The sequence below is a fragment of the Macaca fascicularis genome, chromosome 16 (assembly GCF_037993035.2).
Source record: "Macaca fascicularis isolate 582-1 chromosome 16, T2T-MFA8v1.1".
Classification (NCBI taxonomy): Eukaryota; Metazoa; Chordata; class Mammalia; order Primates; family Cercopithecidae; genus Macaca; species Macaca fascicularis.
In genome coordinates, this window is record NC_088390.1 from 46398742 (window position 1) to 46420518 (window position 21777).

General features: G+C 38.9%; 1 protein-coding gene across 1 annotated transcript in view; it reads right to left on the reverse strand.

The window, feature by feature from the left end:
- Positions 1–5471: 5471 nt before the first annotated feature.
- MED13 (mediator complex subunit 13) overlaps positions 5472–21777 on the reverse strand; it is a 125785-nt gene continuing 109479 nt past the window's right edge. The window contains exons 24-30 of the mRNA XM_005583888.5: positions 20189–20331; positions 19541–19699; positions 19246–19431; positions 16826–16974; positions 14614–14787; positions 9824–9924; positions 5472–9513 (exon numbers count right to left, since the gene is read on the reverse strand). Coding sequence (XP_005583945.1) covers positions 9381–9513; positions 9824–9924; positions 14614–14787; positions 16826–16974; positions 19246–19431; positions 19541–19699; positions 20189–20331 — 1045 coding nt within the window. The 3' untranslated portion in view covers positions 5472–9380. The remainder of the gene's footprint in view (positions 9514–9823; positions 9925–14613; positions 14788–16825; positions 16975–19245; positions 19432–19540; positions 19700–20188; positions 20332–21777) is intronic.

The following is a 21777-nucleotide window of genomic DNA, read 5'->3' on the forward strand; positions in this document are numbered from 1 at the left end:
TTTTACTGTACAAACAGTGTTTTAGTGAAACTATGCCAGCTTCTAATGAACTTGTTGGTAAAGTTAGGTAAATTTGTTAGAATTTCTGGGACCTGACCTGGCGCGGTGGCTCAATTCTGTAATCCTAGCACTTTGGGAGGCCGAGGCGGGTGGATCACTTGAGGTCAGGAGTTCAAAACCAGCCTGGCAAACATGGTGAAACCCCATCTCTACTAAAAATACACAAAAATTAGCGGGGCGTGGTGGCAGGCGCCTGTAATCCCAGCTACTCAAGAGGCTGAGGCAGAAGAATCTCTTGAACCTGGGAGGTGAAGGTTGCAGCGAGCTGAGGTTGCACCACTGCACTCCAGCCTGGGTGACAGAGTGAGACTCCATCTCAAAAAAAAGAATTTCTGGGACCTACATTAAAAAAACTAAAACAGAAAGTTGCTCATTTTCACGTTGGCAGGACCTTTTCGTTTCCCACACCATTTCTGAAATCATATCTGCAAGTTCCTTCAGCACCCAAGATGTAATTCTTGTGGATCCAGAGACTTGAGCAACTAACTAGCTCCTTGAAATCTGTTAACTATCTTTGGTTTGAATTCTGTCATAAGCATGTTATTTAAAGCTTGAAGACCCAAGCTGATCTGGGGGTGGAGGGGTAGGGCTAGGGACAGAAGGGAGGTAAATCTGAAGAGCTCTTATTTTTTTATTTTTATTTTTTGAGACAGAGTCTCGCTCTGTCACCCAGGCTGGAGTGCAGCGGCTCGATCTTGGCTCACTGCAACCTCCAGCTCCTGGGTACAAGCAATTCCCTTGCCATAGGCTCCTGACTAGCTGGGACTACAGATGCCTGCCACCACACCCGGCTAATTTTTTTTTTCTAGGCTTGTCTTGAACTCCTGACCTCAAGTGATCCTCCCGCCTTGGCCTCCCAAAGTGCTGGGATTACAGGCATGAGCCACTGTGTCCAGTCAGGTCTAAATACTTTTTGTATCTTACCCATCCTTACTCTTATTGGAACATATTTAAAAGTCCTTTTTGTTGCCTTTAATTATCCATCTATTATGTTCACATAAGTAAGTTTCCAAGTAGACATTCTCTTGTAAACCTTAGTTTATTCTGAATTTGGCTCTTCTAGAGAGCATAAGTATTAAACAATAACCCCTCACACTTTTATAAATTTTTTTTGAGACAGGGTCTCACTGCATCGCCAAGGCTGGAGTGCAGTTGTATGATCATGGCCCACTACACCCTCGACTTTCTAGGCTCGAGTGATGCTCCCACCTCAGCCTCCCTGAGTAACTGGGGCTACAGGTGTGCACCACCACACCCAGCTAATATTTTATAATTTTCAAAATTTTGTTTGCAATTTCCTTTGAGGTTAACAAAGCTGATTAGAAATATATAGTTATCATGTTCATTTGCAAATGAACAACTTGTGACTTCAAGAGGTTAAGTGTTTTGCCCAAGTTCACAAATGTGGCAAACCTAATAGAGGAATCCTAATCCAATGATCCTAAACTACTTTTAATATTAAAATGAGTCCCAAGTAGTTAGAATTTTATAACTTCATTAAAAGTATTTGCAAAACACACTTCAGTCAAGTTCTGTAGTTTGAGGTGTTTTATCACAAAAACTCAATTCAAAAATGCTTTTATTCAAAAATATTCAAGTTGGCCAGGCACAGTGGCTCATGCCTGTAATCCCAGCACTTTGGGAGGCCAAGATGGGAGGACTGCTTGAGGCCAGGAGTCCAAGACCAGCCGGGGAACATGGCGAGACCTCCATCTCCATAAAAAATACAAAAATTAGTTAGATGTGGTAGCACACGCCTGTAGTTCTGACTGCTTGAGCCCAGGAGGTTGAGGTTAGTTAGAGTGAGCCATGATGGTGCCACTGCACCCCAGCCTGGCGACAGAGGGAGAGTCTGTCTCTTTAAAAAAATTTTTTTTTTTTTTTTTTTTTTTTTTTTGAGGCGGAGTCTCCCTCTGTCGCCCAGGCTGGAGTGCAGTGACCGGATCTCAGCTCACTGCAAGCTCCGCCTCCCAGGTTTACGACATTCTCCTGCCTCAGCCTCCCGAGTAGCTGGGACTACAGGCGCCCGCCACCTCGCCTGGCTAGATTTTTGTATTTTTTAGTAGAGACGGGGTTTCACCGTGTTAGCCAGGATGGTCTTGATCTCCTGACCTTGTGATCCGCCCATCTCGGCCTCCCAAAGTGCTGGGATTACAGGCTTGAGCCACCGCGCCCGGCCTCTTTAAAAAAATTTTTAAAAAATGTTTAAATACCTTACTCCAATGCTAGGCATTGTGTTGGACTCTGGAGATACAATGATGAGCAAAATAGACCTAATTTCTGCCCTCATAGAGTTGTCTGGTGATGACAAATAAATACAATTGGCCAGGCACGGTGGCTCACGCCTGTAATCCCAGCACTTTGGGAGGCTGAGGTGGGAGATCACATGAGGGCAGGAGTTCAAGACCAGCCTGGCCAAAATGGCCAAACCCCATCTCTACTAAAATACAAAAAATTAGCCGGGTGGGGCAGCGTGAGCCTATAGTCCCAGCTCTCTGGTAGGCTGAAGCAGGAATATTGCCTGAACCCGGGAGGCAGAGGTTGTAGTGAGCAGAGATCACGCCACTGCACTCCAGCCTGGACAACAGAGCGAGACTTTGTCTCAAAAAGAAAAGAAAGAAAAAAGAAAGAAAGAAAAAAACCACTACAAAGACTCCATCTAGGGTATTACAATAAGCGTGTGTAACAAGGGAGCCTGATCTGAAGCAAGGGTGTATGTGGAAATCAGGTGGAGGTTTTAAGGCGAAAAATACCCATGGGGCTTTCAAGGAACTCAAATGCCTGAAAAGCAAGGAGGAAAACAGAGTAGAGAGGCCCATTTTGAGACTGTATCCATCTTTAGAGCAAGTAGCAGCTGCTAAAGGTTTTCAGCTACCAAGGACCACAGTGAGTGTAGAGATCAGATAGGAGTACCTATCTATTGTAATGGTCCACTCAGATAAGGTCATTTTATCTAATATGTTATATAGCAATGGATAATGCTAATTTAGACTAAGATCAGGACAGCAGAAATAGAAATGAACATATTTGACAGTACACAAGACTGATAGTTTTTGATGAATGGTTACAAGGAAGAGTTTATAGTTTGCACAACAGGATAGATGGCAGTGGCATGCACAGTGACAAAGGACAAGCAGTTGTTCTCTAGGGACCAAGTGGTTTTTGTAGAAGAAAGTTGGTTTTAGTGATATGCTCCAAACAAAATGACAAAACCAAGACTTAAACTCACGTATTGTTTTTTTTTTTGTTGTTGTTGTTGAGACAGAGTCTCGCTTTGTCGCCCAGACTGGAGTGCAGTGGCCAGATCTCAGCTCACTGCAAGCTCCGCCTCCCGGGTTCACGCCATTCTCCTGCCTCAGCCTCCCAAGACGCTGGGACTACAGGCGCCCGCCACCTCGCCCGGCTAGGTTTTTGTATTTTTTTTAGTAGAGACGGGGTTTCACCATGTTAGCCAGGATGGTCTCGATCTCCTGACCTCGTGATCCGCCCATCTCAGCCTCCCAAAGTGCTGGGATTACAGGCTTGAGCCACCGTGCCCGGCCAACTCACGTATTCTGAATCAAGTCTTTAAGACATTATGTGGCTTAGACACGTGGCATGATTTAAATTTATCACTTTGATTTTTTTTCTCTGTAGTAGGTAGGAGCAAAATAAGGGAGTCTTTAAAGCTTCAGCCTTTAAACCTTTTTTTTTTTTTTTTTTTTTTTTTGAGACAGGATCTTCTCACTCTGTCGCCAGTGCAGTGGTATGATCTCGGCTCACTGCAACCTCCGCCTCCTGGGTTCAAGCAATTCTCCCGCTTCAGCCTACCGAGTAGCTGAGATTACAGGTGCAAGCCAACACAGCCTGGCTATTTTTTGTATTTTTAGTAGGTGGGTTTTCACTATATTGGTCAGGATGATCTCAAACTCCCAACCTCAGGTGATCCGCCCGCCTCAGCCTCCCATAGTGCTAGAATTACAGGAGTGAACTACTGCGCCCGGCCTAGCCTTTAAACTTTACAGAAGATCAGAAAATTTTGACAGTTCTGTTGGGTTGCTCTAGAAGGAAAAGACAAAACAAAACCAAGCTCTAACAGTATCAATTTAATCTCAAGCAGAATTTCTGGTTATAGCTGTAGTACTCTAAGGGTAGAGGTTCTTAATCTTCAGTCCAGTATTGATAACTCCCCTACAGTAAAGAGGAAGATATTGGCAAAAGCAGAATAACAGAACAGACACCTCAGGAATACATTCAAGGCAGATTTAGCCAGGTAGGGCAGCAGATCATGACTGTGTTCTCAATGCTTCGGGAGGCCAAAGCAAGAGGAATGGCTTGAGGCCAGGAGTGAGACTCGGGAAATATAGCGAGATCCCATCTCTACAAAAAATAAAACTAGCCAGGCATGTTGGCATGCACCTGAAGTCCCAGCTACTCAGGAGGCTGAGGCAAGGAGGACTGCTTGTGGCCAGGAGTTCAGGGCTGCAGTGAGCTATGATCATTTGGTATTCCAAATTTTCAAATGTACCGAAATTATCAATGTACTAATACATAATGGTGCTCTATTGTAGCTGCAGCTGAAATTTTTTTTCCCCGTTTCCTAAACTTTCATATATTTTGAAGTTTAAAATAAAAATGTCCATGTGTGTAGCTGTACAAGTGAATACATCCCCTTTAAAAAAAAGCTTGGGCCGGGCGTGGTGGCTCACGCCTGTAATCCCAGCACTTTGGCAGGTGGATCATGAGGTCAGGAGATCGTCTCAAAACAAAAAACAAAAAACAAAAAACAAAAAACAAACAAACAAAAAAAAACCCTTGATTTTTCACTATAGTAAAAAAAAAAAAAAAAAAAAAAAAAAAAAGGTAGAAACAAACCAGAGGTAATATAATAGTGCTTGATTAAAGATCTGTCAGACAGAAAATAACTGAGGATAGGCAGTTCAAACAACATACAACTCCTTTTAAAGGATAATTTTTAAAATTTTTGTAGCAAAAACTATTTCAAAATGATCACAATAATTTTGAGGTATGTCCTTACTTGGCTTAAGTCTGGACAAAAATATTTTAAATGTGTGCTTACAGAACACGGGCAGAGCTATTTTTGATGGGTTACTCACTTCTGAACATTATTCTTATGATCAAATAAAAATAGGATACAGCTAAGCTTTAAATATTTGAAGGTAGCTTGTTTGGACTAGACAATATCTAATTGGCCAGCCTACAAGGAATTGGTAGGTATAAAATATACAATTATTCTACATACTGTACATTTTTATGTGATTAAAATCCTTTTAAAAATACTTCAGAGAAATTAAAAGACCATTAAGCAGTTTCGAGGCTGTCCCTTTCCATTTATAATGACACAAAAATATTGCTACTAATTTTGCACAAATTTAATATGGAAATATTTTCAACAGAATAAGACACAACAATGAAGGCTTCATGAATAATTTATTCCATTTGAAGTTTTGTTTTTTGTTTTTGTTTTTTTTTAAAAAGTATAAACCTTTTCATTTCCTCAATCACAATTTGTACAACTCAGTGTTATGGCATTCGGCAGCAATAGTGTTTGTTCCTTATTCTCTTTTTGTCACGTTAAAAAGAAAAGCAATTGGACCATATTAAATGTCACTGCTAAACAACAACTTTAAAACGCCCCTTCATAAAGTGACCAAGCTATTTTGAGAGGGTTGATGCTGACATGTCCAGTAATGACGTTACAATTTGTAGCTTAAACTCAATAACTTTAAGGTCCACATATCCAGTTTACTTCGAAAACTAAAGCTGTTTTAAAACTTCATGAATACATCAACCTGAGGAGTATTTTAGGTCCCAAATCCAGTTTTTAAATTTATACTCCACAAAAAAGAAAATACATACATAAAAATTTAAACCACAGTTCTGGGCCCATTAAAATACCAAAAAACAAAAAAAAAAACCAAAAAAACAAAAAAAACCCCAAAAAGTTAAGATTTCCAGCTCATTTTTGGAGGGGTGGGACAAAATAAGAATGTATATTAAAAACATTTTTCCTTAATTCAGACGAACTAAAATCTTAAGAGGAAACCCAGACCAAAATATTACTCATGCAACATTAAGTGTATTAACTGATTGATATGCAATGCCATAGTGGATGAATAGCAAATTATATGATGCAATAGCATTTAAAAACTTTTTAATCTATTCAATTTGAACATTTTAAATAATGCAACATAGTATTCTGATATTACAGTATTAACATAGTGCTTGATTAAAGATCTGCAAATCTTTGTAGTAACACATTAAGTTAAAAAATTACCTCCAGAAGGTAAGTATGAAGACGAAAGGAGAATATTTTAATACAGTAATCTGTGCCATACTGACAATTGAGTACGAATACAGCTGAGGATAGTTGACTAAGTAGTAAGAGCTTAATTTTAGTGGTTTAAGAAAAGTTTAGAAATATTTAAAAATTACAGCTACTTTAAAATTTAAGGATTACATATAAGTACACTTGGTGGCCTTCTGGCCAAACAATAAGGTGTACAGAAATTTATTCATACAGTGTTAATTCACAGTCCTGATAACTGAATGGCTTGCATAAGAAAGGTATGGCTAGATGTTTCTCACTGGCTGGAAGCAGACATTATATAACTAATCTTTTTAAATGACAAAATACTGAACTTCCACCCTGCTTAATAATCATGGATAACTGCACAAAAAAAAGATGTTAGCACTGTAACAAAGAAGTCAAGGTGTTGGTAATCCACTGCTAAAAAGCATAATATTTTGCTTACCCATTTAAACAAAACTACCCATACTTGTCTGTGACAGTACATTAGTAAGTCAAATCCATCATCCTGCACGAGGCTTAATTTCTCAAATAAGTCTATGAGTTTTTCTAATGATTATTTAATAACTTTCTATTGAGTGTGAGTGGATATATGAAGGGAAAAAAAAAATCTTATCAATAAATATTGTATATTTGGGAACTATTCCCTGATTCCCAAATAAAAAATAATTGTATACTGGGTTCCCTCCTTATGGCTCCACATTAAATAATCTGTCAGGGAATGATTTTAAATCTACTTTCAATCTGAGGTGTGGTTACCACAGGTTAGTGATTTTAAACAACTGAGAATATAACTTTTATTTTGTAAAGTCACTATTAAGTATATAAAAAGGATACTCTTTTTATGGAAATTCCAAATAAGCATATTTTCCTTCAAATCTCAGACAAGTTTTTGTTTTTTTTGTTTTTTTTTTGTTTTTTTTTAAAGAAAGTACAGAACAAAACATACCAAAATAATGTGTGGTGTGTTAGCATAATTTAAAAACAAATGCAGAGAGGTGATCTTTAAATTTAATATCAAAATATGCTGACCATTGGAATTGCATTATAGTTTTGAAGAAATGATTGAAAACCTTTGTCAATTGTGTTTGCTTCATAGAAAAAACAAGACTTGCTAATGTTTTCATATACACAATCTGAAGAAGTTATTATCGTTCATAAGAAAGTGATATTTAATTCTAAGCATAGAGTATTCACAAAACAAGTTTCAGTAAAAAAAAAAAAAAAACCAAAAAACCAAAAAAAAACCCACTGAAATAGAGTTTTGTAAATACAACTGATTTTGTCCTTGTAGATAATTAGTGAACGTACAAATAGAAATTTTGCTAGACTGCTTCCAAGAAAGATAGGTAGACTCGGCGACTGTGAATTCAAGTCAGCAATGCAGGTAGGAGGCGAACTTGGGCTCTTTTGTGAGCAGCACTGTAGAAAGGATTTTTCAAGGGGGTACACCCTGCATAAAAGCAGTTATCTTGGCATGTGCAAACAAGAAGGGGGAAAGTTGTATTGAAGGAGGGGTGAATTAAAGTCCCTAAAATTCAAGTCCCTTCTTTAGGGAGGTGAGAACCTCCTTGGCATATGCCCTACCTTAATCTGAGCTGTGTTATAGAAAAGTACAGACTCTGGTGTTTGGGACTGACATCTCCAAACCAAGAAAATTAAATAAATAAAAAAGGCAAGGGAAGTTTAGAAAATGGTTCTTTCACTAGTGGAATAGAGTCTGAATACCAGAATTCACTGAGAATCTATTTACACCACAGTTTGATTGCGCGCACACACACACATCCATACATATGCATACTCTCACATACATTCCCAATCTTTAATTTAAAAAAAAAGTCAAACAATCAAGAGTGACTGCTTGTAAAATAATTTGTAAAATGCCTAGAGCTGGGCTAAATTTCAACCTTATAGCAGATCCTGAAAATAAATTTCATAATAATAGTCCCATGCCTAAATGTGCCACTGTTAAAACTGAAAAAAATTTAAGCATGTAACATTAAACACCAAAATTAGTTTAAGCATTCAGTAGCAAATGGTTTTTCTTGTAAAACTAAGTTTCTTGCACTGGAAATGGCCTGAAATATTAGTCATAGCCCTAAACCATAGTACAAAATATAACTGAAGAATTCTCATTTTATTCTAAGTTAAACCACCTAACAATACCACTTGTATATTGCCATCATGTTATTCTGTAAAGATGTGATATATAAAATGCTGTAAGACCTGGTACCTTTTCAATTTATAAACACAGTGAACTTCATTACTGTACATGTACTCTGCAACTACAGCTTAGCTGTAAATCCTCCACACACAATGGTATGGACATTATTCCCCCTCTATCCCCGTTAAACTGTACATCGAGACAATACAAATTTACTGTCCCACCCACCCCCTTACAAAAAAATAATACTCTAAAAGCAACCCTACTGCAACTTTTTAATTAAGACGATTACATATATTTTAGACCAATTGCTTTAAAGCAAGAAGGCAGTATAAACCTTCTAGGAAAATTTTTATAAAAGAGGTTAAGAAATATAAGACAATTTATACATTTAAAAACTTACAATAAATAAGAGATGCAGGCATTTTTGAATACTAGATACTATAATCCAATACAAGAACATCTTCATGTTCTGAAGCCATATGTTGAAATTCATTGTTCCTCATGTTTCCTCTCCATGCTTTTAATATTCATTTAACATGACTGGGTACTATGGCTCATTACTTTTCACAAATACTGTGACTGGAAAAAAAAAGGTTAATTTTGCTACGAAAATGTTATAATACGTTTTGTATGATCAGTCATCATCCTAAAGAGTTCAGTAGAGTCAATGAAAAATAGCAGGGTTATAGCCCCTCCCCCCAAGTCAAAACAATATTTGTTGAAGTAATAAGAATTAGACCCCATCACAAATAACTTTCACTGAGAAGGTAATTGTAACTTAATCCTGCAGCGAAATATCCATTTTTCCTTGTTCTTTTCTTGCACAGTTCCATCAAATGAAGATCACAGCATATTCATAATAAAGTTATATAACTGATTCAGCACCACAAAATGAATTGGGAGACATGAGCGTCTGTCCTGGATTGCAGGGTCACAGGTTAGCCAGGAGAGTGCATTGTACTGTTCCAAAACAAACCTGAAAAGTAAATAAACTGCATAAGTCATGTATTTATTTCCAATCCAGACTGGAAGCAGTTTTTAATTATGGCATTTAAGACTCAAAGTCACCTTAAAAAAGAGTGTAACAGAGAGTCCCTGGGGGGAAAGAAGCAATTTCCATAAAAATTATCCTCAAAAGTAGATTACTCATGTTAGAATAGCAGTGCTTAGAGATCCAGTGATATACAACTGTGAATTCTTGCCAAAAATGAGAAAAATAGAAAAGAATCAACACTATATTCTTTTAAAGTTGCAGTAACAAATTGTTAAGGGTAAAAGACTTGTACCTGAGGACATCTGAAGTCTGATTTGAGTCAAGTGGGTGGGAGTGTTTACTGTGAAGCAGCTCGTCAGATTGCACTGAAGGCACGTGAAGGTGCAAAGAGGCCTAAGAAGGTAACAAGTAATCAATCAGTCAGCCAAATAGAAAATAATCTGCTAATTAATTTTACCTTATTCTCCCAGTGTATCTTCTAAAATGATTAAATACATTTTAGTCCTGTTATGAATGAAAGCCACTATAAAAATGCTTGTTTTCTTTAATTCATTATAGACTTTTTTTTTTTTTAAGTAGGGGCAGCTTCTTGTTCTGTTGACCAGGCTGGTCTTGAACTCCTGGCCTCAAACAATTCTCCTGCCTTGGCCTCCCAAAGTGCTGGGATTACATGCATGAGCCATTGTGCCTAGCTAGAAGTGATTTTTAGGTGCAAAACTTATTTTGAATCTATTTTCTTTACCTTTATTGTTTTTGAGACCATACAATAATCCTTAGAAAAAGAATTTCTAATTATCTGCTAAGTCTAATTTGCCTAGATGTGCAACGTAAATGTTTAAGGAGGCACTAAATTGAGTAAACCTGAGTAGTCTGTCCGTAAGGTATGACACCCTTTATGACTATGCAGACATACCTAAGTCTAGCACTGAAAAAAGTAACAGGCGTAAGCATAAGCAAATAGTTTGGTTACAGCACAATAAACCTTAAACAAAGCTATCTTGGGTTGAACTGAGAACACCCTAAGTAATACGGTGCACAGATGCCTGCTTTGCCCACTCAATTTCATAACAGAGGATTAGTAAAAACTGGCACACTCATTTAGATATGGCAATGAATAGTGGGAGAAAGGAATGAGCTACTCCACACTCCAATTAAATGGGTCATTTTGTTTATAAGTCAATATATGTAAGTCAATATAGTATTAAAAAGCTATGACAAAACAATGGTGATGTTCACTGCAGTAACTCTTGGTAGATTTCATTCTGTATACTGTAAAAGGTACTATTTTATATTTAGGTGCTCTCTCCTATGCAACTGCAATATATGTAGAAACTCGTACAGTATATTTAGGAATATAACCAAAGATATCTATGTTTGAACTGTCTACAAACTCTTGATTTATGGAGTTATAAGCAAGTCTCACACTGCAAATCACTACAAATTTTTAAAATGTAATTAGTACCAGTACTCTATTCCTATGATAAAAAGGAATCTAGCTAACAACCTGCTATATTTCCAAGCAAAGAGAAACAAATCAGGTGGCTTTACTGCCTACAGTATAAAACTGAGATATACGAAAAAAAAAAGTGAACGAAACTTATAGTAAATTATGCTTTAGGTGGTAGTTCATAACCAGAAGTCCTAATCTTGTTACAATGTATCTAACAGTGAATGTCTGCTTTACACTATCCTTTCTGCAAATAAATACTGAGTAGGAAAGGCTCTAGATAGTCCCTTGGACTTTTTGTAAACTTGTGTTTCCTGAAGCACATCCCCTGAAACACTAAGGTAATAAACTATTAGCAGGTGTTAAATAATCCTTTCCTTGTGTATTAATAAGTTTGGGAAATGCTAGGTAAACTATTTTATTTACCTCTGTTTTTCAGAGACTTTAGTGTGCATACATGTATTATGACTAGAAAAGAGGACAGATAGCATGTGTAGCACCCTCCCAAAGGACCACAAAGAACCCTTTGTTTTGTGGAGACACCACAGACTACTAGTATATAGAAAATCCCTTGAGAATATGTTCTTATTTATTTATTATTTATTTATTTAATTTATTTTTTATTGAGACGGAGTCTTGCTCTGTTGCCCAGGCTGGAGTGCAGTGGTGCCATCTCAGCTCACTGTAAGCTCCGCCCCCCGGGTTCACGCCATTCTCCTGCCTCAGCCTCCTGAGGAACTGGGACTACAGGTGCCCGCCACCACTCCTGGCTAATCCCAGGGTTTCACAGTGTTCGCCAGGATGGTCTCGATCTCCTGACCTTGTAATCTGCCTGCCCTGGCCTCCCAAAGTGCTGAGATTACAGGCATGAGCCACCGCGCCCGGCTGAGAATATGTTCTTGTAATGAGATCTTTATAGACCACTGCACATCTACTGGAAGAGGAAGAAATGTCATATGACGAAGCTATTACTTGACACCCTTTAAATATATTATCTCATTAATAATCAATTCAGATCATCAGCTGTTGTATTCTTTATAAATGTGGTATAGAAGTCCACTGTTTAATCTCAAATGTCATTGAGTCAATGGATGTGATCCTAAGATATCAAGATTTAATAGCAACAGGTTTAGAAAATAGCAAGAAACCTATTGGTCTAGTACCCACTAAAATATATCCCTAAGAAACCAAAGCATACATACAATCCAACTTCTACTCCAACAGGTAAAAATAACTTAGCATGTGTGTATGTATACATGTATGTATTGATTGACTGAGACAGAGTCTCGCTCTGTCACCCAGGCTGGAGTGCAGTGGTGTGATAGCTCACTGCAACCTCCACCTTCCGGATTCAAGTGATTCTCCTGCCTCAGCCTCCCTAGTGGCTGGGATTACAGGCACCTGCCACCATGCCTGGCTACTTTTTTTGTATTTTTAGTAGAGGCAGGTTTCATCATGTTGGCCAGGCTGGTCTTGAACTCGTGACCTCAGGTGAGCTCCCTGCCTCAGCCGCCCGAAGTGCTGGGATTATAGGCGTGAGCCATTGCACCTGGCCCAGTTAGCAAGCATTTATTTATATTTATTTATCTTTTTTGAGACGGAGTTTAGCTCTTGTTGCCCAGGCTGGAGTGCAATGAACCTCCGCCTCCTGGGTTCAAGCGATTCTCCTGCCTCAGCCTCCAGAGTAGCTGGGATTACAGGCATGCACCGCCACTTCCAGCTAATTTTGTATTTTTAGTAGAAACAAGGTTTCTCCACGTTGGTCAGGCTGGTCTCGAACTCCCGAGCTCAGGTGATCTGCCTGCCTCAGCCTCCCAAAGTGCTGGGTTTACAGGTGTGAGCCACCGTGCCCGGCAGCAAGTATTTAAATTAGCATGATTTGGTGATTAAAAACAGTCAACTTCTGGTGGGTTTACATAAGAGTGAGTGAGTCACATCTAAATTTGTTATTCTGGAACAATATCAGCAGCAGTAATAAATTCTGCATAGGGCTTTTATATCTCATTTTGTGACTTATCTCCACTTCACGTTACATTGCTTACTAACAAATTTGGTTTTGCTTTTTTGAGAGAGGGTCTCCTGTTACACAGCTGGAGTACAGTGGCATGATCATGGCTCACTACAGCCTCAACCTCCCGTGCTCATGCGATCCTCCCTCCTGCCTCAGCTTCTCATGTTACTAGGACTACAGGCACGTGCTACCATGCCTAATATTAAAAATTTTTTAGAGAGACAAACTTTCACTATGTTGTCCAGGCTGATCATGAACTCCTGGCCTCAAGCGATCCTCCTGCCTTGACCACCCAAAGTGCTCGGATTATAGGTGTGAATCACTGTGCCCAGCCTGAGTTTGTTGTAATAAATCACTATGAATCTGAGAGTCTCATTACTGTATTTAAAAACCACTCAGTTGTAACACAGTAATCTATATACAGCTAGAAAAACTTTAAGTAGTAAATGAAACTAAAAATCAAGTATTACAAAGATTATAAATCTTTTTTTTTTTTTTTTTCAGACGGAGTCTCGCTCTGTCACTCAGGCTGGAGTGCAGTGGCATGATCTCGGCTCACTGCAACCTCTACCTGCCAGATTCAAGTGATTCTCCTGCCTCAGCCTCCCAAGTAGCTGGGACTACAGGCACATGCCACCACGCCTGGCTAATTTTTTGTCGTTTTAGTAGAAACCCCCGGGGTCTCACCATGTTGGCCAGGCTGGTCTTGAACTGCTGACCTCGTGATCCACCCGCCTCAGCCTCCCAAAGTGCTGGGATTACAGGCATGAGCCACCACGCCCAGCCCAAGATTATAAATCTTTTATTCCCCAAAATAATGTAGCATAACAGCAGTGCAGTATGATGTAATTCAAAGAAAAACACAATAATCATTAAAAGACCCAGGTTTCAGTCTTGAGTCTATTACCAATTATGACTTTAAACAGGTGAGTTTTTCTGAACTTAAATATGCTCACCTATAAAATGAGAAGGTTAGACTAGAGGTAACAAAGTTTCTCTCAGCTCTAAATTTACATATGTGCAGTCGAAACAGACTGAGCATCCCCAATCTGAAAAAATCCAAAAGTGGAAACACTTCTGGTCCCAAGCATTTCGAATAAGGGATACTCAATCTACACTAACAACAAGGATCCTAGGAGTCTGACTTAAGAATAAAGTTCTAAAAATATAAATTTAAAAGCTAGTTTTTTTTCTTTTTTTTGAGAGAGTCTCACAGTGTGTGGCCCAGGCTGGAATGAAGTGGTACGATCTCGGCTCACTGCAACCTCTGCCTCGCAGGTTCAAGCGATTCTCCTGCCTTAGCCTCCCGAGTAGCTGGGATTACAGGCACCCGCCACCACACCTGGCTAATTTTTGTATTTTTAGTAGAGACTAGGTTTCGCCATGTTGGCCAGGCTGGTCTCAAACTCCTGACCTCAGGTAATCTGCCTGCCTCGGCCTCCTGAAGTGCTGGGATTACAGGCGTAAGCCACCACGCCTTCGTGATCTTGTTTGAAGAGTCACATATGGCAATTCATTTAAGAACTTAGACAAGCTATAAGACTTTAAAAAGCCACTTCTAGATTTCTCAGGACTTAGGCTGTCAATTAGAATTATTTAGGAACTGGGACAGAAATGGCAATACCTTAAGAAAAAGGGGACACTGATATTGTGCTTGAGGACATGCTGACCAGAACCAGTCAGGTAATGGACCTGCTTTGGCAGTTGATACAAAGTAACCAAGGGCCAATGGTTGCTGAAGAATATTAGGTACTTCCTCATGAGGTTCTGTTGAAAGTAGCCGATCAGTACTCTGACCCTTAAAAAGACAAAATTAGAAGTATATTATTAGTTCACTCAAATATAGCTAAGTACCAGATATAAACACAGAATGGCTTACAGCAATCAGTCTCATTATCTTATGACATCAATTTAACAAAATACTGAAGGATATTGAAAAAAACCAGTTTCTATGTACTTAAGAGTATTATAAGTAAAAGCATTAATAGAACATATTTTAAGAATTGTATTAAATGAATATGCCAGCTGTTTAACAAGTCTGTATTACTATGCCAAGCTCACAGGAAAGTGTGTAAACCTTCACAGATGAGTAAAACATACAAAATTTTCAATGACATCTTTAAGTTACTTGCTAATATTGCTTTAAGTCCTGAAAACCACACCCCAATTCAAAAGGTGGATTCAATTTAGCTTTGTTAATCTAGCACTATCTATAAAATGCAGTTAATAGTGCTGTGAAAATTATTATGGCAACATGAAGGGACAACTACTAAGTCACATTCATATCCTTTGGATTAATGTATTTCTTGGTATTTAAGGAAACAGACAAAAGAAAAAAATATGCATGAAAATGTTCATTACATCATTATCTATAATAGAAAAAAAACCTTACATGTCCAATATTTTGGGAAGGACACAAATCATGGCATAACAAAAATGCAACATTAAAAAGCTGATTATACTTATTGAAAACTGCAATATAAACATATGTGGAAGGATGATAATTTGCTTAAAAGTAAAAATGGTTTTATTAAGGTGGTGGGATTACTGGTGCTTTTCGTTGTATGTATTTCTTATCTAATTTCTTTGCAGTTACAAAAAGGAGGAAGGAATGCAAAGTAAGATTGGAAAAAGATCCTTCCCTACTTTAAAAGGGTAAATTTTAAACCTATGCATACTACAATAATCAAATCAGCAGTATATATAATTTCTTTTCTTTGAGATGGAGTCTCGCTCTGTCGCCTAGGCTGGAGTGCAGTGGTGCAATCTCAGCTCACTGCAAGCTCTGCCTCCCGGGCTGACGCCATTCTCTTGCCTCAGCCTCCCCAGTAGCTGGGACTACAGGCGCCCACCACCACACCCAGCTAATTTTTGTATTTTTAGTAGAGACGAGGTTTTACTGTGTTAGCCAGGATGGTCTTGATCTCCTGATGTCATGATCCGCCTACCTCAACCTCCCAAAGTGCTGGGATTGCAGGCATGAGCCACCGCCCCCAGCCCAGTATATATAATTTCAAATAGAGAGGTGTTATTCGCTGAAGCCCAATTAGTTTTTACTTCAAATACAAGGTCAAGACAGCCTGCTTCCATAATTGCTAAAGATAAAAAGGGGAAGTAGATGGTCAGTGTTTTATGTGGTCTTATGAGAAAACTAGTATTTTTATTATATTCCTTGTCACAGCCCTGATATGAATGGCTGCTCTTAAAGAGTTATATATAGTGATTCTGAAAGATACTGTGATCCTGTATCTGAGTAAAAAACTATGGTGAACTGCCACAAAAACTACAAAAAAAGGAGTAATGCCAAATGGTCTAGAAAATACGGATTCAGAGAAAGCAGAGCCTTAGAGATTCTCTTAAAAATGTGCAATTCAAAGTACTGATGTCTATGATGTAGAAATGCATGAATGTACTGTTAATTAACCTCAACTCTTGCTAATTTCCAAGGAAAAATAGTATTGCATTTCATATATTAATCCATTACTAAGTTAACAAATGTCATTTAGAAAAATTACACTTTTTTTTTCGTCACCCTCCTTTGGCGCCCAGGCTGGAGTACGGTGGCTTGATCTTGCTTGGCTCACTGCAACCTCCGCCTCCCAGGTTCAAGTGATTCTCCTGTCTCAGCCTCCCGACTAGCTGTGACTACAGGTGCGTGCCACCACACCGGGCTATTTTTTACATTTTTAGTAGAGACGGGGTTTCACCATATTGGCCAGGCTGGTCTCAAACTCCTGACCTCGTGATCCACCCACCTTGGCCTCCCAAAGTGCTGGGATTTCAGGTGTGAGCCACTGTGCCCAGCCTAGAAAAACTAAAATTTACAACACAGTTACCTTGCCCACATCACCTCCATGGGGGTAATGAGATCCTGGAGAATGTACAGGAGAACCAGTTGGAGAAGCAGGAAGGATATTAATGATATCAGGGTCAAGATCATCTCCTGTGTCTAACAAATCAAAGATACCCATTCCATCTGCTCCATCTAAACAGGAGAAAGAAAAGAAATTTAAAACTCCATTTTCCATATCCTACGGTCATTCACAGGAAAGGGTCAAAATAAATGAAATTTTAACCAAAATGGGTTAATTTAACCAACATTTACTGAGTGTCTACCATGTGCCAAGTGTTGTGCTAAAAAACATACAAATAATTATGCATAAACAAGCATGTGGTAGTCTGAATAATGGCCCCCCAAAGATGTCCACATCCTAATCCCAGGAATCTAAGAATATGTTACCATAAAAGACTTTGCAGATGTGATCAAGCTAAGGATCTTGAGATGGGGAGATTATTCTGGATTATCCGGGTGGGTCCAATGTAATCACAGGGGTCCTAATAAGAGGGAGGCAGTAGGGTTAGAGTCAGTGAAGGAGATGTGATGACACTATACTGCTGGCATCCAGGATACAGGAAGGGACCATGAGCCAAGGAATGCAGGTGGCCTGTAGAAACTGACAAAAGCAAGGAAACATTTTCCCTTAGGGCCTCCAGAAAGTAATCAATCCTGCTGACATTTTAACTTTGGCCCATCGAGACTGATTTTGGACTTCTGACTTCCAGAACTGTAAGATAAAATAAATGGGTGTTGTTTTAAGCCACTAAATGTGTAGTACTTTGTTAGAGCAGCAATAGGAAACTAATACAAAGCAAACATAGTACAAAGGAAATGAAAATGTGTTTAAAGTGGGACTGCAGTAGTCCCCCTTATCCATGGCGGATATGTCCCAAGACCCACCCCCATACCCACACAGATTTCTGAAACCAAGGATAGTACCAAATCCTATATACTGATTTTTCCTTTACATACACACCTATGATGGAGTTTCAATTATAAATTAGGTACAGTAAGAGATTAACAACAAGAATATTAGAATAATTACAGCAACGTACTATAATAAAAGAGATGTGAATGTGGTCTCTCTCACTCTCTCTTTCAAAGTATCTTATTGTACTGTACCCATGTAAAGGAAAACCAAAGATAAGGAGGATTACTGTATTTACGAATAATACCATGTTCTTTATTAAGTAAAATACTCGAGTTATTATATAACACACTAAAACAAGAGAGCATAATATCCATATTTCTGACTTTAGAGATGTGAGATTTTTTAAGGTATCTCAGAATAACAATAAAATATTATTTTCTCTTCTACTAAAATGTAAACTATAAATTCACCTGGAAAAGCTACCTCCCTACTTTGGCAGTTTATATAAATTATATTATTTTGGTAAATCAACAGAAGAGATATATAAAATGAGTTCATGTACCGGTACCTCAAAAGCACAAGGGTAAACCTATACAAATATTTTGTGAACAACTATTGCCTTTTAAAATAAGTAAAGATGGCTGGGCATGGTGGCTCACACCTGTAATCCCAGCACTTTGGGAGGCCAAGGTGGGTGGATCATTTCAGGTCAGGAGTTTGAGACCAGCCCGGCCAACATGGTGAAACCCCATCTTTACCAAAAATACAAAAATTAGCCAGGCATGGTGGCATGCGCCTATAATCCCAGCTACTCGAGAGGCTGAGGCACGAGCATCGCTTGAACCCAGGAGGTGAAGGTTGCAGTGGGCTGAGATTGTACTACTGCACTCCAGCCTGGGAGACAGAGTGAGTGAGACTCTGTCTCAAAAAGTTTTTTAAAAGTAAAGATTTATGGGATAATTCACAGCACCAGTTCTGGTATCACAGCACCAGTTCTGGTATCAACAAGGTAAAAGAATGATTGTATTAAGTTTCCTGTTGCCGCTTTAACAAGTTACCACAACCTGTTGGCTTAAAAACAACACACATTTATTTTCTTACAGTTCTGGAGGCTGGAAATCTGAAATCAGTTTCGTTGGAGTGAAATCAGGATGTTGGCAAGGCTGAAGGGGATAATCTGTTTCCTTGTCTTTTACAGAGTCTAGAACTATATTCTTTGGTTCACGGGCTCTTTCACCATCTTCAAAGTCAGCAACATAGCATCTTCTCCCTTTGACTTTGCTTCCCGCTGTTTCCATCACATGGCTTTCTTCTCTTCTATGTAGTCAAACCTCCTTCTGCCTCCTTCTTATAAGAATACATGTTATTGCATTAAGGGCCCACCTGCATAATTGAGGATAATCTCTCCATCTCAAGATCCTTAACTTATCACATCTGCAAAGTCATTTTTTGGTAAAATAAGGTAACATTCACATGTTTCAGGTATTTGACATGAATTTATTTTGGGAGGTATTCTTCAGACTACCAAAATGGAACAAATTACCTACCATTGTTGGGATTGAAAGCTAAATCCAAATTTTCAGTGGTATAAGTAGCTGAAGCTACTTGCACAGAAGCAGAAGTAGGAAACACAAGTATATGAGTACATGATGTATCCTGTGGGGTATTTAGCTGAGATGTCTGCATGTTTAGAGTCGTGCTTCTTCCAAATACAGAACCAGTTGACACAGAATCTGAAAAATGAAAGACATTTTTTTCTTTTAATAAATGAAGAATAAATTTTATGTAATACTTAAAAACTGCATAAAGAATTAAATCTGATATAAACTAAAGATAGCTAACCTGGCATAATAACAAAAGAGCCTTGGGGCTCCATTGCCACCAAGCAAGCACTGAGAATGCTAGGGGAGTCTGCAGCAGATATACCACACATTCTACACATGTCTTTGAGCCTTTTACTTAGAGACTGCAAGTTTCGACGACTCAGCAAACAGCTCCAATCTGTGGGTATTGACAGTTTAAAAAAAAAAAAAAAAAATCAAAGTAACAGCATTATTAATATCCTGTAGAACCAAGTTAAAGTTAAAACATAAAAATAGTTAATGGCTTTTAAATTAGTGTATTCCTCAAACTGGAGTCATCATCAAGCCAAACTTACTGCTGATGCTACTCAACATCCTTTATCCCCCTAATATTAGGTATACCAAATTCAATTAGTATCTGCTCAACAGAGGATGAGTTAAATAACAATCAGAAAGTGGGAAAAACAGAAAACAAGTAAGAACAGCAGTAATAAGACTGCTATTAAAGTTAAAAAAGAGTAAAATGTCTTTTTAAAATTTGAATTTAGCCATTTGTGGCCTAGACATATGTGTTTCCTTATTTGATAACCTTTGCATTGTATTCAACATATATACCTAGATGTGGTCAGAACAGTGTGTGAATTAACATAAAACAGAAATATAAATACTAATAAAAGCACAACTTTACCTTTCAATTCTCCATGACCAATCCTTCCTAGACGACCAATTACAACTCTCCATGGTAATGAACTCATTTGTACAAGTCCTAAGCACCACTCCCAAAGTTTCTGTAGACCAAATTTTCTAGCAGAACTTTTTTTCCGACGAGCCCTATTGTATGAATAGAGAGTGTCATAAATATATTTCTAAATTTTATGATTTTTGTTGTTGTTGTTGTTTTGAGATGGAATCTCACTGTTGCCCAGGCTGGATGGAGTGCAGTGGCGCAATCTCGGCTACCTGCAACCTCCATCTACCTGGGTTTAAGCGATTCTCCTGCCTCAGCCTCCTGAGTAGCTGCAACTACAGGTGCGTGTCACCACACCCGGCTAATTTTTTGTATTTTTAGTAGAGACAGGGTTTCACCATGTTAGCCAGGATGGTCTCAATCTCCTGACCTCGTGATCTGCATGCCTTCGCCCCGCAAAGTGCTAGGATTACAGGTGTGAGCCATCACGCCCAGCCCGACATTTTGAGAGCCCAAATTTGTGAAAAACAGATCCCCTTTATTTTAGTGCTTCACATCTTTACACAAGTCCTAAGCGAGAATATTCATAAAATCGTAAGTTTGGCATGTGAGTTTTTCTATTTCACATTACAATATATAAATTTTTAAAAAAATTTGTCAAAAACACCTCAATTCATCAGAAATACTGCTCTCCACCAGGGATTTTTTTTTTTTTTTTTTTTTGTTAGATGGAGTCTCACTCTGTTGCCCAGGCTGGAGTGCAGTGGCACAATCTCAGCTCACTGCAACCTCTGCCTCCCAGGCTCAAGTGATTCTCCTGGCCTCAGCCTCCCGAGCAGCTGGGATTACAGGCACCCACCGTCATGTCTAGCTAATTTTTGTATTTTTAGCAGAGAGGCGGTTTCACCATGTTGGCCAGGCTGGTCTCAACTCCTGACCTCAGAGGATCCTGTTTCAGTATCCCAAAGTGTTGGCATGAGCCACTGCGCCTGCCCAGCAAAAATTTTTTTTTTTTGAGACGGAGTCTTGCTCTGTCACCTAGGCTACATTGCAGTGGCGTGATCTCTGCTCACTGCAACCTCTGCCTCCTAGGTTCAACTGATTCTCCTACCTCAGCTTCCCCAGTAACTGGGATTATAGGCGCCCGCCACCACGCCTGGCGAATTTTTGTATTTTTAGTAGAGATGGGGTTTCACCATCTTGGCCAGGCTGGTCTTGAACTCCTGACCTCGTGATCTACCCACCTCGGCCTCCCAAAGTGCTAGGATTACAGGCATGAACCACCCCTCTTGGCCCAGCAAACTGTTTTTAAAGAGCCAATACTTCAAATGGGAATGGCCAGATTTGGTTATTCCATGGGCCGTAGTAAGCAATCCCTGTTCTATACTATAAATTGAAGACTGACCAAAACACCACACTTCTCAGTCCAAACAACATTGTTACCTGTATTCTGCATACATCTCCTTCACTAGCCAAATATGCAACATAAGCACTCTGTGGCTGAGCAACAGTGGCTATTTTATTATTATTATTTTTTGAGACGGAGTCTAACTCTGTCACCCAGGCCAGAGTGCAATGGCGTGGCCTCA